The sequence below is a fragment of the Salmo salar genome, chromosome 12, assembly GCF_965601325.2.
Source record: "Salmo salar chromosome 12, fSalSal1, whole genome shotgun sequence".
NCBI lineage: Eukaryota > Metazoa > Chordata > Actinopteri > Salmoniformes > Salmonidae > Salmo > Salmo salar.
In genome coordinates, this window is record NC_138302.1 from 17477501 (window position 1) to 17493296 (window position 15796).

The 15796-nt window shown below is 48.2% G+C and overlaps 1 protein-coding gene across 1 annotated transcript in view; it reads right to left on the reverse strand.

The window, feature by feature from the left end:
- The window catches only part of LOC106591784 (lysyl oxidase homolog 4), a 39581-nt gene extending 24055 nt beyond the window's left edge, over positions 1-15526 (reverse strand). Inside the window, exons 1-4 of the mRNA XM_082958646.1 lie at positions 15337-15526; positions 2259-2297; positions 1718-1931; positions 610-790 (exon numbers count right to left, since the gene is read on the reverse strand). Coding sequence (XP_082814772.1) covers positions 610-790; positions 1718-1931; positions 2259-2297; positions 15337-15383 — 481 coding nt within the window. The 5' untranslated portion in view covers positions 15384-15526. The remainder of the gene's footprint in view (positions 1-609; positions 791-1717; positions 1932-2258; positions 2298-15336) is intronic.
- Between the last annotated feature and the right edge of the window lie 270 nt (positions 15527-15796).

Sequence of the window (15796 nt, forward strand, 5' to 3'; positions counted from 1 at the left end):
CTCCCTGATGTTCAGGATTTGGGGAAGGAGGGGCTGATCCTAGATCTGTAGTTAACAGCAGCTTCTACCCAGGAGCAGTTTAGGAACGGACGTTAAGTCTGGCAAACAGTGTTTAGTCTCAAGGAGAGTCAGTGACCTAAACTGCTCTCAAACGCCTGGGTAGAATTATAAGTAACAACAGATTTAGGATCAGTTTACCCGGTTTGAAATCCCAACCTTGACGACTAGAGGACAAAAAATACAGCTGACCTTAGACCAATGTCAACGGGCAACTTCATCCAACTTCAAGATCTTTTACCTTGGCAGCCATTTTATGAATGACCAGTAATCCAGACAATGCTAAAATATGTCCCAAATGGTACCCTAGGTCCTGTTCCCTACATAGTGCACTGCACTTCTTCCCTATTCCCTGATCAGAGGTAGTGCACTAGTATACTGTAGTGAACAGAGTCCAAGACCAGGAAGTCCTATTCCCACTGAATGCGCTGTATATATCGTTTTTCACACTCTACCTCTTTGAAAATATACAATCCGCTGTCCTTTCCTGTCCCGACCATGTGACCATGTGACCATGTGACCATGTGTGTGTGACACCCCTACAACCCTTACCCTGTCCCAGCTGGGCCTTGTTGAGGGCCTCCTTGGCCGATCCGAACCCCAGCTCCCTGCACACCACGCTGGCTGCCTTCAGGTCCCACAGGTGGTCCGACACGGTCCCCCACTTCCCCTCTCTCAGTACCTCCACCCTGCCCTCCCCCAGCCTGGGGCCTGCTTTCAGACGCACCCCCAGCTAGAGGGGGAGAGAGGGGAGGGGGAGAGAAGTGAGAGAGGGGTAGGAGGGGGGAGAGAACGGTGAGGTAAAAGTGTGAGTCATAAGAATGGCTAAAGGATGATTTGTGAATAATAGCTGTACAGGTGAAGATAAGAGAGGTTTTCATTCAGAGGAAAGCCTGAACGCTGAGTCCTTTTCATTTCTAATAAATGTGAGAGACCCAACTACCAGAACAGGTTTCTTACTTGTCATCTCTCCACCCTCTCTTCCCTGTCCCCCTCTCTTCCCTGTCCCCCTCTCTTCCCTGTCCCCCTCTCTTCCCTGTCCCCCTCTCTTCCCTGTCCCCCTCTTTTCCCTGTCCCCCTCTTTTCCCTGTCCCCCTCTTTTCCCTGTCCCCCTCTCTTCCCTGTCCCCCTCTCCTCCCTGTCCCCCTCTCTTCCCTGTCCCCCTCTCTTCCCTGTCCCCCTCTCTTCCCTGTCCCCCTCTCTTCCCTGTCCCCCTCTCCTCCCTGTCCCCCTCTCTTCCCTGTCCCCTCTCCTCCCTGTCCCCCTCTCTTTTCCCTGTCCCCCTCTCTTCCCTGTCCCCCTCTCTTCCCTGTCCCCCTCTCTTCCCTGTCCCCCTCTCTTCCCTGTCCCCCTCTCTTCCCTGTCCCCCTCTCCTCCCTGTCCCCCTCTCTTCCCTGTCCCCCTCTCTTCCCTGTCCCCCTCTCCTCCCTGTCCCCCTCTCCTCCCTGTCCCCCTCTCTTCCCTGTCCCCCTCTCTTCCCTGTCCCCCTCTCTTCCCTGTCCCCCTCTTTTCCCTGTCCCCCTCTCTTCCCTGTCCCCCTCTCTTCCCTGTCCCCCCTTTCCTTCTCCTCTCTCCCACTCTCTACCCCTCTCCTTCTCCTCTTTCTCTCCCCTTCTCTCTCCTCTTCTCGCCCACTCTCCCTCCCTCTCTCCCTCCTTACCTGGACGGCGGGGGGAGTGGGGGGTCTCCCCGAGGAGAGGCGTGTGAACTGGTGTCCAGGTACACAGCGCACCACGGCGTGCATGCCCCCCTGACAGGTGACCTGGTTCCTGGGGAGGGAGAGCTGGGAGTGGCATTGGGAGAGGACAGGTTCCGTACCCAAACACTTGACCTGCTCTACCCAGTAACCCTTCTTACTGGACAGACCTGCTAGTCTGGAGGGGAGAGGGGGAGGAAGGAGAGAGAAGGGGAGGTGAGAGAGGGGGAGAGGAGGGGAGAGGAGGAGAGGGGAAGAAGGGAGAGAGAAGGGGAGGTGAGAGAGGGGGAGAGGAGGGGAGAGGAGGAGAGGGGAAGAAGGGAGAGAGAAGGGGAGGGGAGAGAGGGGGAGAGGAGGGGAAGGGAGAGAGAAGGGGGAGGGGGAGAGGAGTGGAGGGGAGAGAAGGGGAGGGGAGAGAAGGGAGAGAAATATTAATCATCATCACCATCATAACAAATGAAAGACAAACAGAGAACAAACAAAAAACAAACAAGCAGATATGTACCTTGTAGAGGGATCTGCCAACTTGGCGTCCCATAGTTTCCTGAAAGAAACAGAAGAGAATTACTACCAGCTCTCCTCTACAGTCAGAATACTGGTTAAATACCTCTACCAGCCCTCCTCTACAGACAGAATACTGGTTAAATACCTCTACCAGCCCTCCTCTACAGACAGAATACTGGTTAAATACCTCTACCAGCCCTCCTCTACAGTCAGAATACTGGTTAAATACCTCTACCAGCTCTCCTCTACAGTCAGAATACTGGTTAAATACCTCTACCAGCCCTCCTCTACAGTCAGAATACTGGTTAAATACCTCTACCAGCTCTCCTCTACAGACAGAATACTGGTTAAATACCTCTACCAGCCCTCCTCTACAGTCAGAATACTGGTTAAATACCTATACCAGCTCTCCTCTACAGTCAGAATACTGGTTAAATACCTCTACCAGCCCTCCTCTACAGACAGAATACTGGTTAAATACCTCTACCAGCCCTCCTATTCAGACAGAATACTGGTTAAATACCTCTACCAGCCCTCCTCTACAGACAGAATACTGGTTAAATACCTCTACCAGCCCTCCTCTACAGTCAGAATACTGGTTAAATACCTCTACCAGCCCTCCTATTCAGACAGAATACTGGTTAAATACCTCTACCAGCCCTCCTCTACAGACAGAATACTGGTTAAATACCTCTACCAGCCCTCCTCTACAGTCAGAATACTGGTTAAATACCTCTACCAGCTCTCCTCTACAGTCAGAATACTGGTTAAATACCTCTACCAGCCCTCCTCTACAGTCAGAATACTGGTTAAATACCTCTACCAGCCCTCCTCTACAGTCAGAATACTGGTTAAATACCTCTACCAGCCCTCCTCTACAGACAGAATACTGGTTAAATACCTCTACCAGCCCTCCTCTACAGTCAGAATACTGGTTAAATACCTCTACCAGCCCTCCTCTACAGTCAGAATACTGGTTAAATACCTCTACCAGCCCTCCTATTCAGACAGAATACTGGTTAAATACCTCTACCAGCCCTCCTCTACAGTCAGAATACTGGTTAAATACCTCTACCAGCCCTCCTATTCAGACAGAATACTGGTTAAATACCTCTACCAGCTCTCCTCTACAGACAGAATACTGGTTAAATACCTCTACCAGCTCTCCTCTACAGACAGAATACTGGTTAAATACCTCTACCAGCCCTCCTCTACAGTCAGAATACTGGTTAAATACCTCTACCAGCCCTCCTATTCAGACAGAATACTGGTTAAATACCTCTACCAGCCCTCCTCTACAGTCAGAATACTGGTTAAATACCTCTACCAGCCCTCCTATTCAGACAGAATACTGGTTAAATACCTCTACCAGCCCTCCTCTACAGACAGAATACTGGTTAAATACCTCTACCAGCCCTCCTCTACAGTCAGAATACTGGTTAAATACCTCTACCAGCCCTCCTCTACAGTCAGAATACTGGTTAAATACCTCTACCAGCCCTCCTCTACAGTCAGAATACTGGTTAAATACCTCTACCAGCCCTCCTCTACAGACAGAATACTGGTTAAATACCTCTACCAGCCCTCCTCTACAGTCAGAATACTGGTTAAATACCTCTACCAGCCCTCCTCTACAGTCAGAATACTGCTTAAATACCTCTACCAGCCCTCCTCTACAGACAGAATACTGGTTAAATACCTCTACCAGCCCTCCTATTCAGACAGAATACTGGTTAAATACCTCTACCAGCCCTCCTATTCAGACAGAATACTGGTTAAATACCTCTACCAGCCCTCCTCTACAGACAGAATACTGGTTAAATACCTCTACCAGCCCTCCTATTCAGACAGAATACTGGTTAAATACCTCTACCAGCCCTCCTATTCAGACAGAATACTGGTTAAATACCTCTACCAGCCCTCCTCTACAGACAGAATACTGGTTAAATACCTCTACCAGCCCTCCTATTCAGACAGAATACTGGTTAAATACCTCTACCAGCCCTCCTCTACAGACAGAATACTGGTTAAATACCTCTACCAGCCCTCCTATTCAGACAGAATACTGGTTAAATACCTCTACCAGCCCTCCTCTACAGACAGAATACTGGTTAAATACCTCTACCAGCCCTCCTCTACAGTCAGAATACTGGTTAAATACCTCTACCAGCCCTCCTATTCAGACAGAATACTGGTTAAATACCTCTACCAGCCCTCCTATTCAGACAGAATACTGGTTAAATACCTCTACCAGCCCTCCTATTCAGACAGAATACTGGTTAAATACCTCTACCAGCCCTCCTATTCAGACAGAATACTGGTTAAATACCTCTACCAGCCCTCCTCTACAGTCAGAATACTGGTTAAATACCTCTACCAGCCCTCCTATTCAGACAGAATACTGGTTAAATACCTCTACCAGCCCTCCTCTACAGTCAGAATACTGGTTAAATACCTCTACCAGCCCTCCTCTACAGTCAGAATACTGGTTAAATACCTATACCAGCTCTCCTCTACAGTCAGAATACTGGTTAAATACCTCTACCAGCCCTCCTCTACAGTCAGAATACTGGTTAAATACCTCTACCAGCCCTCCTATTCAGACAGAATACTGGTTAAATACCTCTACCAGCCCTCCTCTACAGACAGAATACTGGTTAAATACCTCTACCAGCCCTCCTCGACAGACAGAATACTGGTTAAATACCTCTACCAGCCCTCCTATTCAGACAGAATACTGGTTAAATACCTCTACCAGCTCTCCTCTACAGTCAGAATACTGGTTAAATACCTCTACCAGCCCTCCTCTACAGACAGAATACTGGTTAAATACCTCTACCAGCCCTCCTATTCAGACAGAATACTGGTTAAATACCTCTACCAGCCCTCCTCTACAGACAGAATACTGGTTAAATACCTCTACCAGCCCTCCTATTCAGACAGAATACTGGTTAAATACCTCTACCAGCCCTCCTCTACAGACAGAATACTGGTTAAATACCTCTACCAGCCCTCCTATTCAGACAGAATACTGGTTAAATACCTCTACCAGCCCTCCTCTACAGACAGAATACTGGTTAAATACCTCTACCAGCCCTCCTATTGCTTCTGTGGTTACCCACAATGCCCTAGTGAGGGATCTGAATGTTCCTATTGTAAAGCCAGGTCAACATACACTCTCTCGCTCTCACTCTCGCTCTTTCTCTCTCTCTCTCTCCTGCTCTTTTTCTCTCTCTTTCTCTCTCTTTATCTCTCTTTATCTCTCTTTATCTCTCTCTTTCTTGTCTCTCTTTGTCCCTCCCCTTCTCCCAGGGTCTGTCTCTCTCCCTCCCTCTGTCCCCCTCTCTCTCTCCCTCTGCCCCCCCCCCCTCTCTCCCTCTGTCCCCTCTCTCTCTCTTCCCCTCCCCCCTCTCTCTCTCTCCCCCTCTGCCCCCCCCCCTCTCCCCCTGCCCCTCCCTCTCTTCCCCTCCCCTCTCTTCTCTCACTCATCATTTTTCCTTTCCTTCTTCTTCTTTTCAATCCTCCCTTCATGGGTATTTTAGTCCTGTTGGATGTATGTGTACATGTCTGGTCTAGGAAACCCATGGAAAGAACTATAAATATGCACATAGAATACATTAGATCAAAGCTAACAGAAAGTACAGACACAAGCCCTGGGTTGCCCACATGTCCACGTGTCAGATGTTACAAAACTGTGCACATATCTCAAATGTCACCCTATTCCTTCTGTAGTGCACTTTCTTATGTAGTGCTCTAGACCAGCGGCCTGTGGGATCTGGTAAAAAGTCACAAGTAGTGCCCGATATAGAGGATAGTGTCATTGGGGACGCATGTTGTGAATCTGTTTCATAACCAAAAGGAGGAGTACCCCTCTCAGACAGAGGAAAGGAACAGGGATGCATGGCTTCATTTGTTGGTCAGTAAAGTACCGGTGCAGGCCCACTTTACTGGTGCAGTTGTACCGTCCCAATTGGCACCCTATCCCCTACATAGTGCACTACTTTTGACCAGGGCCCATAGGAAAAAGAAGAGTCCAAGGAATAGGATGGACCCTGGTCAAAAGTAGTGCACCATATAGGGAATGGGATGCCGTTTGGGACTTTGTGTGTTCATAGGTTCCTGTAGACCACATTGGAAACTTCGGGGTTCCAAGTCCAGAAGTTCTATAACAGGAAGCACAGTGGGAAAGTAGAGACAGAACTCCATAAAAACTGTTATTCACTAAACAGACGTCTTCTGAGAGGACACAGGAGGAAGTATCCTTTAATATGACAGCTAACAGATGGACGCACACACACACACACACACACACACACACACACACACACACACACACACACACACACACACACACACACACACACACACACACACACACACACACACACACACACACACACACACACACACACACACACACACAGAAAGAGAGAGAGAAACGCACACTGGCACTATTTGAGCCAAGAGAGGAATTAGTTTCAGGTCGACCACTTCAAACACCAGTGACCAGAGTCTTTCAATGCCAGGATTGTGGGTTTGACTCCCTCTAAGTGGATTTGGATTAAAGTGTCTGCTAAATGGCTTATATTATTATTATAATTATAATTATTATTATGTTTGTATAACAGCCCCAGATAAACACGTCCTGGTATAGCTTACACCACAGGGACTTTGGCAGTAGGAACAAAAACAGAAGAAAATGGAGTGGAACGGGGAGGTACTACCTGTCTGAACTAGTCCAATAAGAACGTTTTGTTTTCATTTTCCTTGGAAAGATACATTTGTTTGTGTAGATCGCATTCATGGTAAACGCTGCAGATGTCGGCTCAAACGTGAATTTTCCCTGTGGCTCAGTTGGTAGAGCATGGTGTTTGCAACGCCAGGGTTGTGGGTTCGATTCCCACGGGGGGCCAGTACAAAAAAAAAAAAAAAAAAGGCATGAAATGTATGTATTCACTACTGTAAGTCGCTCTGGATAAGAGCGTCTGCTAAATGACTAAAATGTAAAATGTAATGACCTTTGAAAGGCACCTCCGACACTGCCTCAACAAAGAGCGATGCGTTTCGGATTGGACTGATTTAGACCAAAACAACAACACAATAAACAAGAGGAGGTGATCCTGTCTACCAGACAGAGGGGTTCTTAGATGCCCAACATCAGTCAAGTATCGTGTTAAAATGTCACTGACAGAAACCACACTGAGAAACAGCCCACTAGAATCAGAGACAGAAACCACACTGAGAAACAGCCCACTAGAATCACTGACAGAAACCACACTGAGAAACAGCCCACTAGAATCAGAGACAGAAACCACACTGAGAAACAGCCCACTAGAATCAGAGACAGAAACCACACTGAGAAACAGCCCACTAGAATCAGATACAGAAACCACACTGAGAAACAGCCCACTAGAATCACTGACAGAAATCACACTGAGAAACAGCCCACTAGAATCACTGACAGAAATAACACTGAGAAACAGCCCACTAGAATCAGAGACAGAAACCACACTGAGAAACAGCCCACTAGAATCAGAGACAGAAATCACACTGAGAAACAGCCCACCAGAATCAGAGACAGAAACCACACTGAGAAACAGCCCACTAGAATCAGAGACAGAAACCACACTGAGAAACAGCCCACTAGAATCAGAGACAGAAACCACACTGAGAAACAGCCCACCAGAATCAGAGACAGAAACCACACTGAGAAACAGCCCACTAGAATCAGAGACAGAAACCACACTGAGAAACAGCCCACTAGAATCACTGACAGAAATCACACTGAGAAACAGCCCACTAGAATCACTGACAGAAACCACACTGAGAAACAGCCCACTAGAATCACTGACAGAAATCACACTGAGAAACAGCCCACTAGAATCAGAGACAGAAACCACACTGAGAAACAGCCCACTAGAATCACTGACAGAAATCACACTGAGAAACAGCCCACTAGAATCAGAGACAGAAACCACACTGAGAAACAGCCCACTAGAATCAGAGACAGAAACCACACTGAGAAACAGCCCACTAGAATCACTGACAGAAATCACACTGAGAAACAGCCCACCAGAATCAGAGACAGAAACCACACTGAGAAACAGCCCACTAGAATCAGAGACAGAAACCACACTGAGAAACAGCCCACTAGAATCACTGACAGAAACCACACTGAGAAACAGCCCACTAGAATCAGAGACAGAAACCACACTGAGAAACAGCCCACTAGAATCACTGACAGAAATCACACTGAGAAACAGCCCACTAGAATCACTGACAGAAATCACACTGAGAAACAGCCCACCAGAATCAGAGACAGAAACCACACTGAGAAACAGCCCACTAGAATCAGAGACAGAAACCACACTGAGAAACAGCCCACTAGAATCACTGACAGAAACCACACTGAGAAACAGCCCACTAGAATCAGAGACAGAAACCACACTGAGAAACAGCCCACTAGAATCAGAGACAGAAACCACACTGAGAAACAGCCCACTAGAATCAGTGACAGAAACCACACTGAGAAACAGCCCACCAGAATCAGAGACAGAAACCACACCCAGAAACGGCCCACCGGAGTCTAGGAACAGCTCCACACCCAGAAACAGCCCACCAGAGTCTAGGAACAGCTCCACACCCAGAAACAGCCCACCAGAGTCTAGGGACAGCTCCACACCCAGAAACAGCCCACCGGAGTCTAGGAACAGCTCCACACTGTCCATGTATGATAATTCATTGTGATCTAAAAGTCTAAACTGATCCTAGATCAGCAGTCTTACTCTGAGACGCTTAATACATAATGGCACCTCTCCTACCGCTCAGACCTCACTGTTATCAGGAGTCTTGGTCCGGTGCCAGTCTGCTAGTTACTTTATGCAACACGATGGGGTTCCACCACAAGATCCCTCACTGGACACTTTGGAGACTGAGAGAGGGGGCATACAAGTCAAACATTTTATGAACTCCAGAAGTTAGGAAACAAGGACAATGGTGAAGGCGTATTGAGCTGAAATGGCTTAAACACTCGTCGCTGAAGGCGAGGGGGAACACATCTGTAAAAACCTCAACAATTAAACAACAGATAAAAGAGTCTGTTCAGACCAAGAGAGAGCCACATGATTGGTCAGTGGGGGAGTGGGGTAAGAGCCACATGATTGGTCAGTGGGGAGTGGGGTAAGAGCCACATGATTGGTCATTGGGGGAGTGGGGTAAGAGCCACATGATTGGTCAGTGGGGGAGTGGGGTAAGAGCCACATGATTGGTCAGTGGGGGAGTGGGGTTAGAGTCACATGATTGGTCAGTGGGGGAGTGGGGTTAGAGTCACATGATTGGTCAGTGGAGGAGTGGGGATAGAGCCACATGATTGGTCAGTGGGGGAGTGGGGATAGAGCCACATGATTGGTCAGTGGAGGAGTGGGGATAGAGCCACATGATTGGTCAGTGGAGGAGTGGGGTTATCTAATCAAATCAAATGTAATTTCTTCATAAACAACGGGTGCGGACTAACAGTGAAATGCTGACTTACGGGTCCTTCCCAACGATGCAGAGAGATAGAAAATAGAGAAATAATAGAAAAGTAAAATACATAATAATACAAGTGATAATAGATACACAGTCAGTGGGGTTATAGCTGACACAGCAGGTCAGTCAGTGGTGTTATAGCTGACAGCAGGTCAGTCAGTGGGGTTATAGCTGACAGCAGGTCAGTCAGTGGGGTTATAGCTGACACAGCAGGTCAGTCAGTGGGGTTATAGCTGACACAGCAGGTCAGTCAGTGGGGTTATAGCTGACACAGCAGGTCAGTCAGTGGGGTTATAGCTGACAGCAGGTCAGTCAGTGGGGTTATAGCTGACACAGCAGGTCAGTCAGTGGGGTTATAGCTGACACAGCAGGTCAGTCAGTGGGGTTATAGCTGACAGCAGGTCAGTCAGTGGGGTTATAGCTGACAGCAGGTCAGTCAGTGGGGTTATAGCTGACACAGCAGGTCAGTCAGTGGGGTTATAGCTGACACAGCAGGTCAGTCAGTGAGGTTATAGCTGACAGCAGGTCAGTCAGTGGGGTTATAGCTGACACAGCAGGTCAGTCAGTGGGGTTACAGCTGACACAGCAGGTCAGTCAGTGGGGCTATAGCTGACAATGCAGGTCAGTCAGTGGGGTTATAGCTGACACAGCAGGTCAGTCAGTGGGGTTACATCTGACACAGCAGGTCAGTCAGTGGGGTTATAGCTGACAATGCAGGACAGTCAGTGGGGTTATAGCTGACAGCAGGTCAGTCAGTGGGGTTACAGCTGACACAGCAGAGTGAATGGACTAGGATATTTAGGTTGTGTCTGAAATGGTACCCTATTTCTTAGTGAGCAAGAGGTGTGAGGGCGAGGAGGAGACGTGACTGTTTGCATGTAGAGTACCTTTGGCCAAAGGGTTGGGAAAACTTGGCCAGGACTGGACCAGTTTGGGAAGACTTGGCTAAGACTGGACCGGGTTGGGAAGACTTGGCTAAGACTGGACCGGGTTGTGAAGACTTCGCTAAGACTGGACCAGGTTGGGAAGACTTGGCTAAGACTGGACCAGGTTGGGAAGACTTGGCTAGGACTGGACCGGGTTGGGAAGACTTGGCTAGGACTGGACCAGGTTGGGAAGACTTGGCTAAGACTGGACCAGGTTGGGAAGACTTGGCTAGGACTGGACCGGGTTGGGAAGACTTGGCTAGGACTGGACCAGGTTGGGAAGACTTGGCTAAGACTGGACCAGGTTGGGAAGACTTGGCTAGGACTGGACCAGGTTGGGAAGACTTGGCTAGGACTGGACCAGGTTGGGAAGACTTGGCTAAGACTGGTTCAGGTTTGGAAGACTTGGTTAGGACTGGACCGGGTTGGGAAGACTTGGCTAGGACTGGACCGGGTTGGGAAGACTTGGGTAGGACTGGACCGGGTTGGGAAGACTTGGCTAGGACTGGACCGGGTTGGGAAGACTTGGCTAGGACTGGACCGGGTTGGGAAGACTTGTCTTGGACTGGACCTGGTTGGGAAGACTTGGCTAGGACTGGACCGGGTTGGGAAGACTTGGCTAGGACTGGACCAGGTTGGGAAGACTTGGCTAGGACTGGACTGGGTTGGGAAGACTTGGCTAGGACTGGACCTGGTTGGGAAATAAGGCTGGACCAGATGAGGCCAAAGTGAACTTGGCCAACCAGTAGAGTAAGACCAAACCAGACTAAAGTACTATTTGGCACCACAGAAGAGACAGTCACTCACTGACACATAAACCAACCTCTCAACCTCAAGTTAAATGCCCAGAACACCAGGACCAGCCCAAATGGCACCATATTCCCTATTTAGTGTACTGTTTTAGAACAGGGCTCTCTGGTCAAAACGTAGTGCAGTAAATAGGGAATATGATGCTATTTGGGACACAGCCCAGCTGTCCATCCCTGACAGATACTGTTGTTAGGCTCTCTGAATCAAACGGTAGAACAGAGATGGCTGAGCTTGTCCTTCTGTCATTCATCTACTCTGTGGTTCATGTGCAAGGAGGCTAAGTCACCATCATTCATCTACTCTGTGGTTTAGGTGGAAGGAGGCTAAATCACCATCATTCATCTACTCTGTGGTTTAGGTGGAAGGAAGCACCGGTCACCGGTTTAAAAATAAATAATATTGTCTGCCATCTGCTCTTCCAAATGACTGGCTGACAAAATGGGAGGCCAGCACAGGGCCCACTGACTGACTACTGAGGTGAAATGTTTGTCTAAAAACCTCTAGAGTTGTGTGTGTGTATAAACACCTTTAAGCTCTGTGTCAACATTGGCCTAACGCTCTCTTTGAAACAGATTTAGAAACTGTAGAGGGATTTGGAGAGACGAAAGGCTGGCATCAAATCACTGTTATTTCCTCTGAGAGGGGGAACAGCAAACGTGGCAATGTTTTCATCTCATGAAGAAAAAGAACGAAAAAAAACACTTTTTTTTTTCTCTCTGGTGGTGAAACATTCACAACCTCTCACAACCTCTATCCAGCCTTACACCTCGTCAACTGGGGCAGAAAAACATCAGTTAAAAAGCTGAAAATCTTCCCCAAAAAGTGGATTCCTAGACGAGGAACCTGTGGAGGTCTCGGTGGGTTTAGTGACATAGAGTTGGAGAGAGGGCACCACTTTGCGTCTTTGCCATAATGGTGTGCCAATTACTCCCTCTATCCAACTCTATGGTTTGTGACCTCAATCAGGAAGTGACTGTAAAGAGGAACAGATTTTAAAAAATGTAGCAGTGTGTGTGTGTGCCCTCCACCTCTCCATCTCTCAATTTCTCCATCTTTCTATCTCTCTATCTCTCCATGTCTCTATGCATGTGTGTGTGAAATGATGTGTGTGTGTGTGTGTGTTTATTCAGCAGCCTAACCTGGACATTAGCTGTAATTATCTGGGATGTAAAGACAGTTTAGGTTAGAGGAGACTTCCTCCACACAGGCCGTAAATAAAGCCTGTGGCTGGATAGACTGACAGAGGTGGTCTGTGTGTCTGTAGGCTTTGAAGGTCTGTGCCTTTATAAAGGTTATTTACAGATGGACGAGATTCACCGAGACATCCATCGCCCGGGTAATGGATTCTACAGTTCTAAGTGTTCTAGAATATGACTGTAAAAGTGACAGGTGGGGGACTTAGTGAATTAATGGAACTACTGTAGCCTACAAAAACACAACCAAAGATAATTGTATCACTAAACGTTTTTCACTGAAAGACACAAACCTTTCCCAACCAAACCATGTATAGCCACTGAAACACAGTTACACTGAAACCAGAGGTAGGGTGCAGAGAGAGAAGAGAGGGAGAGAAACAGATAGAGAACGAGAGATAGATGTGGTGAGAGATAGATAGATAGATAGAGAACAGAAACAGATAGATAGAGAATGAGAGATAGATGGGATGAGAGATAGATAGATAGAGAACAGAAACAGATAGATAGAGAATGAGAGATAGATGGGGTGACAGATAGATAGATAGAGAACAGAAACAGATAGATAGAGAACGAGAGATAGATGGGGTGGCAGATAGATAGATAGATAGATAGATAGATAGATAGATAGATAGATAGATAGATAGATAGATAGATAGATAGATAGATAGATAGATAGATAGATAGATAGATAGATAGATAGATAGATAGATAGATAGATAGATAGATAGATAGATAGATAGATAGAGAACAGAAACAGATAGATAGAGAATGAGAGATAGATGGGGTGAAAGATAGAAAGAGAGAGAGAAAACTAGAGAGTTTTTATAAGACTTATAGGAAGTGCTGTCGTATGCTATTTCCACCGGTTGTGTATAATTACAGGAGATTAGAGGATAAGTTCCTGGTCTCCATCCAAACACACATGATGCTCCTCCTACAGCCAGCCTCTGACATTAATAACATACTCTTTAAGGATACGTCCCAAATCACACCCTATTCCCTATTTAGGGCACTACTTTTGACCAGGGCTTTGATTTAAAAAAAAGTAGTGCACTAAAAAGGCAATAGCTAATTATTTGGGACACACACCTGCTCTTTAAGACTATTTAAAAGTGCATAGCCTACTATGATGAGGCAAAGTCCAGACATACAGGCATGGTTAGCCCAATGTTAGTGAGTAACTGCTGGTGTGGTTGGTGTTAGTAATGCTGGTGTGGATGGTGGTAGTAATGCTGGTGTGGTTGGTGGTAGTAATGCTGGTGTGGTTGGTGGTACTAATGCTGGTGTGGATGGTGGTAGTAATGCTGGTGTGGATGGTGGTAGTAATGCTGGTGTGGATGGTGGTAGTAATGCTGGTGTGGATGGTGGTAGTAATGCTGGTGTGGATGGTGGTAGTAATGCTGGTGTGGATGGTGGTAGTAATGCTGGTGTGGATGGTGGTAGTAATGCTGGTGTGGATGGTGGCAGTAATGCTGGTGTGGATGGTGGTAGTAATGCTGGTGTGGATGGTGGTAGTAATGCTGGTGTGGATGGTGGTAGTAATGCTGGTGTGGATGGTGGTAGTAATGCTGGTGTGGATGGTGGTAGTAATGCTGGTGTGGATGGTGGTAGTAATGCTGGTGTGGATGGTGGTAGTAATGCTGGTGTGGATGGTGGTAGTAATGCTGGTGTGGATGGTGGTAGTAATGCTGGCGTGGATGGTGGTAGTAATGCTGGCGTGGTTGGTGGTAGTAATGCTGGCGTGGATGGTGGTAGTAATGCTGGCGTGGATGGTGGTAGTAATGCTGGCGTGGATGGTGGTAGTAATGCTGGCGTGGATGGTGGTAGTAATGCTGGTGTGGATGGTGGTAGTAATGCTGGTGTGGATGGTGGTAGTAATGCTGGCGTGGATGGTGGTAGTAATGCTGGCGTGGATGGTGGTAGTAATGCTGGTGTGGATGGTGGTAGTAATGCTGGTGTGGATGGTGGTAGTAATGCTGGTGTGGATGGTGGTAGTAATGCTGGTGTGGATGGTGGTAGTAATGCTGGTGTGGATGGTGGTAGTAATGCTGGTGTGGATGGTGGTAGTAATGCTGGTGTGGATGGTGGTAGTAATGCTGGCGTGGATGGTGGTAGTAATGCTGGTGTGGATGGTGGTAGTAATGCTGGTGTGGATGGTGGTAGTAATGCTGGTGTGGATGGTGGTAGTAATGCTGGTGTGGTTGGTGGTAGTAATGCTAGCTCTGTGGAGAGTGGGCACACACACATATGTACCCCCCCACACACACGCACCCACACACATGCACACACACACACACACACACACACACACACACACACACACACACACACACACACACACACACACAATTCAGAAGAAGATGCTAAACTCCTCTTCACTATCCCCCCTTTAACTTGAACTGATTTCACTCTGTTTTCAATGGAAAAGCTGCTCCTCACATAGTAGTACATGGTAACAATAGATAAACAGCAGACAGACAGATATGCACACACACACACACACACACACCACACACACACACACACACACACACACACACACACACACACACACACACAAAAATGGGGACGTCAAAATGGGAACACAGCTTTCCACACACACACACCCTCTCTCCCTTACCTGTAGACGGTGTGGTCGTATGCCTCGGCGGAGGGGTATCCCAGCATGCCACACACCACACGGCTGCTGCTGAGGTCCCAGCCCAGGTCGCACACGTGACGCCACCTCCCAGCATGCTTCACTTCCAAAACACCCTCTGACAGCAGGCCTGTGCGGACGCCTGTCAGAACGGGCCGGAGACGTACCTCCTCCAGCCTCACCTTACTGGCCGCCTGGGGGAGGGGAGAGGAGGGGGAGGGGGGAGGGGGGGAGAGGGGATAGGAGAAAGGGGATGGGGAGGGGAGAGGAGGGGGAGGGGGGAGAGGGGATAGGAGAAAGGGGATGGGGAGGGGAGAGGAGGGGGAGGGGGGAGAGGGGGATAGGAGAAAGGGGGATGGGGAGGGGAGAGGAGGGGGGAGGGGGGGAGAGGGGATAGGAGAGAGGGGATGGGGAGGGGTGAGGAGGGGAGGGGGGGGGGAGG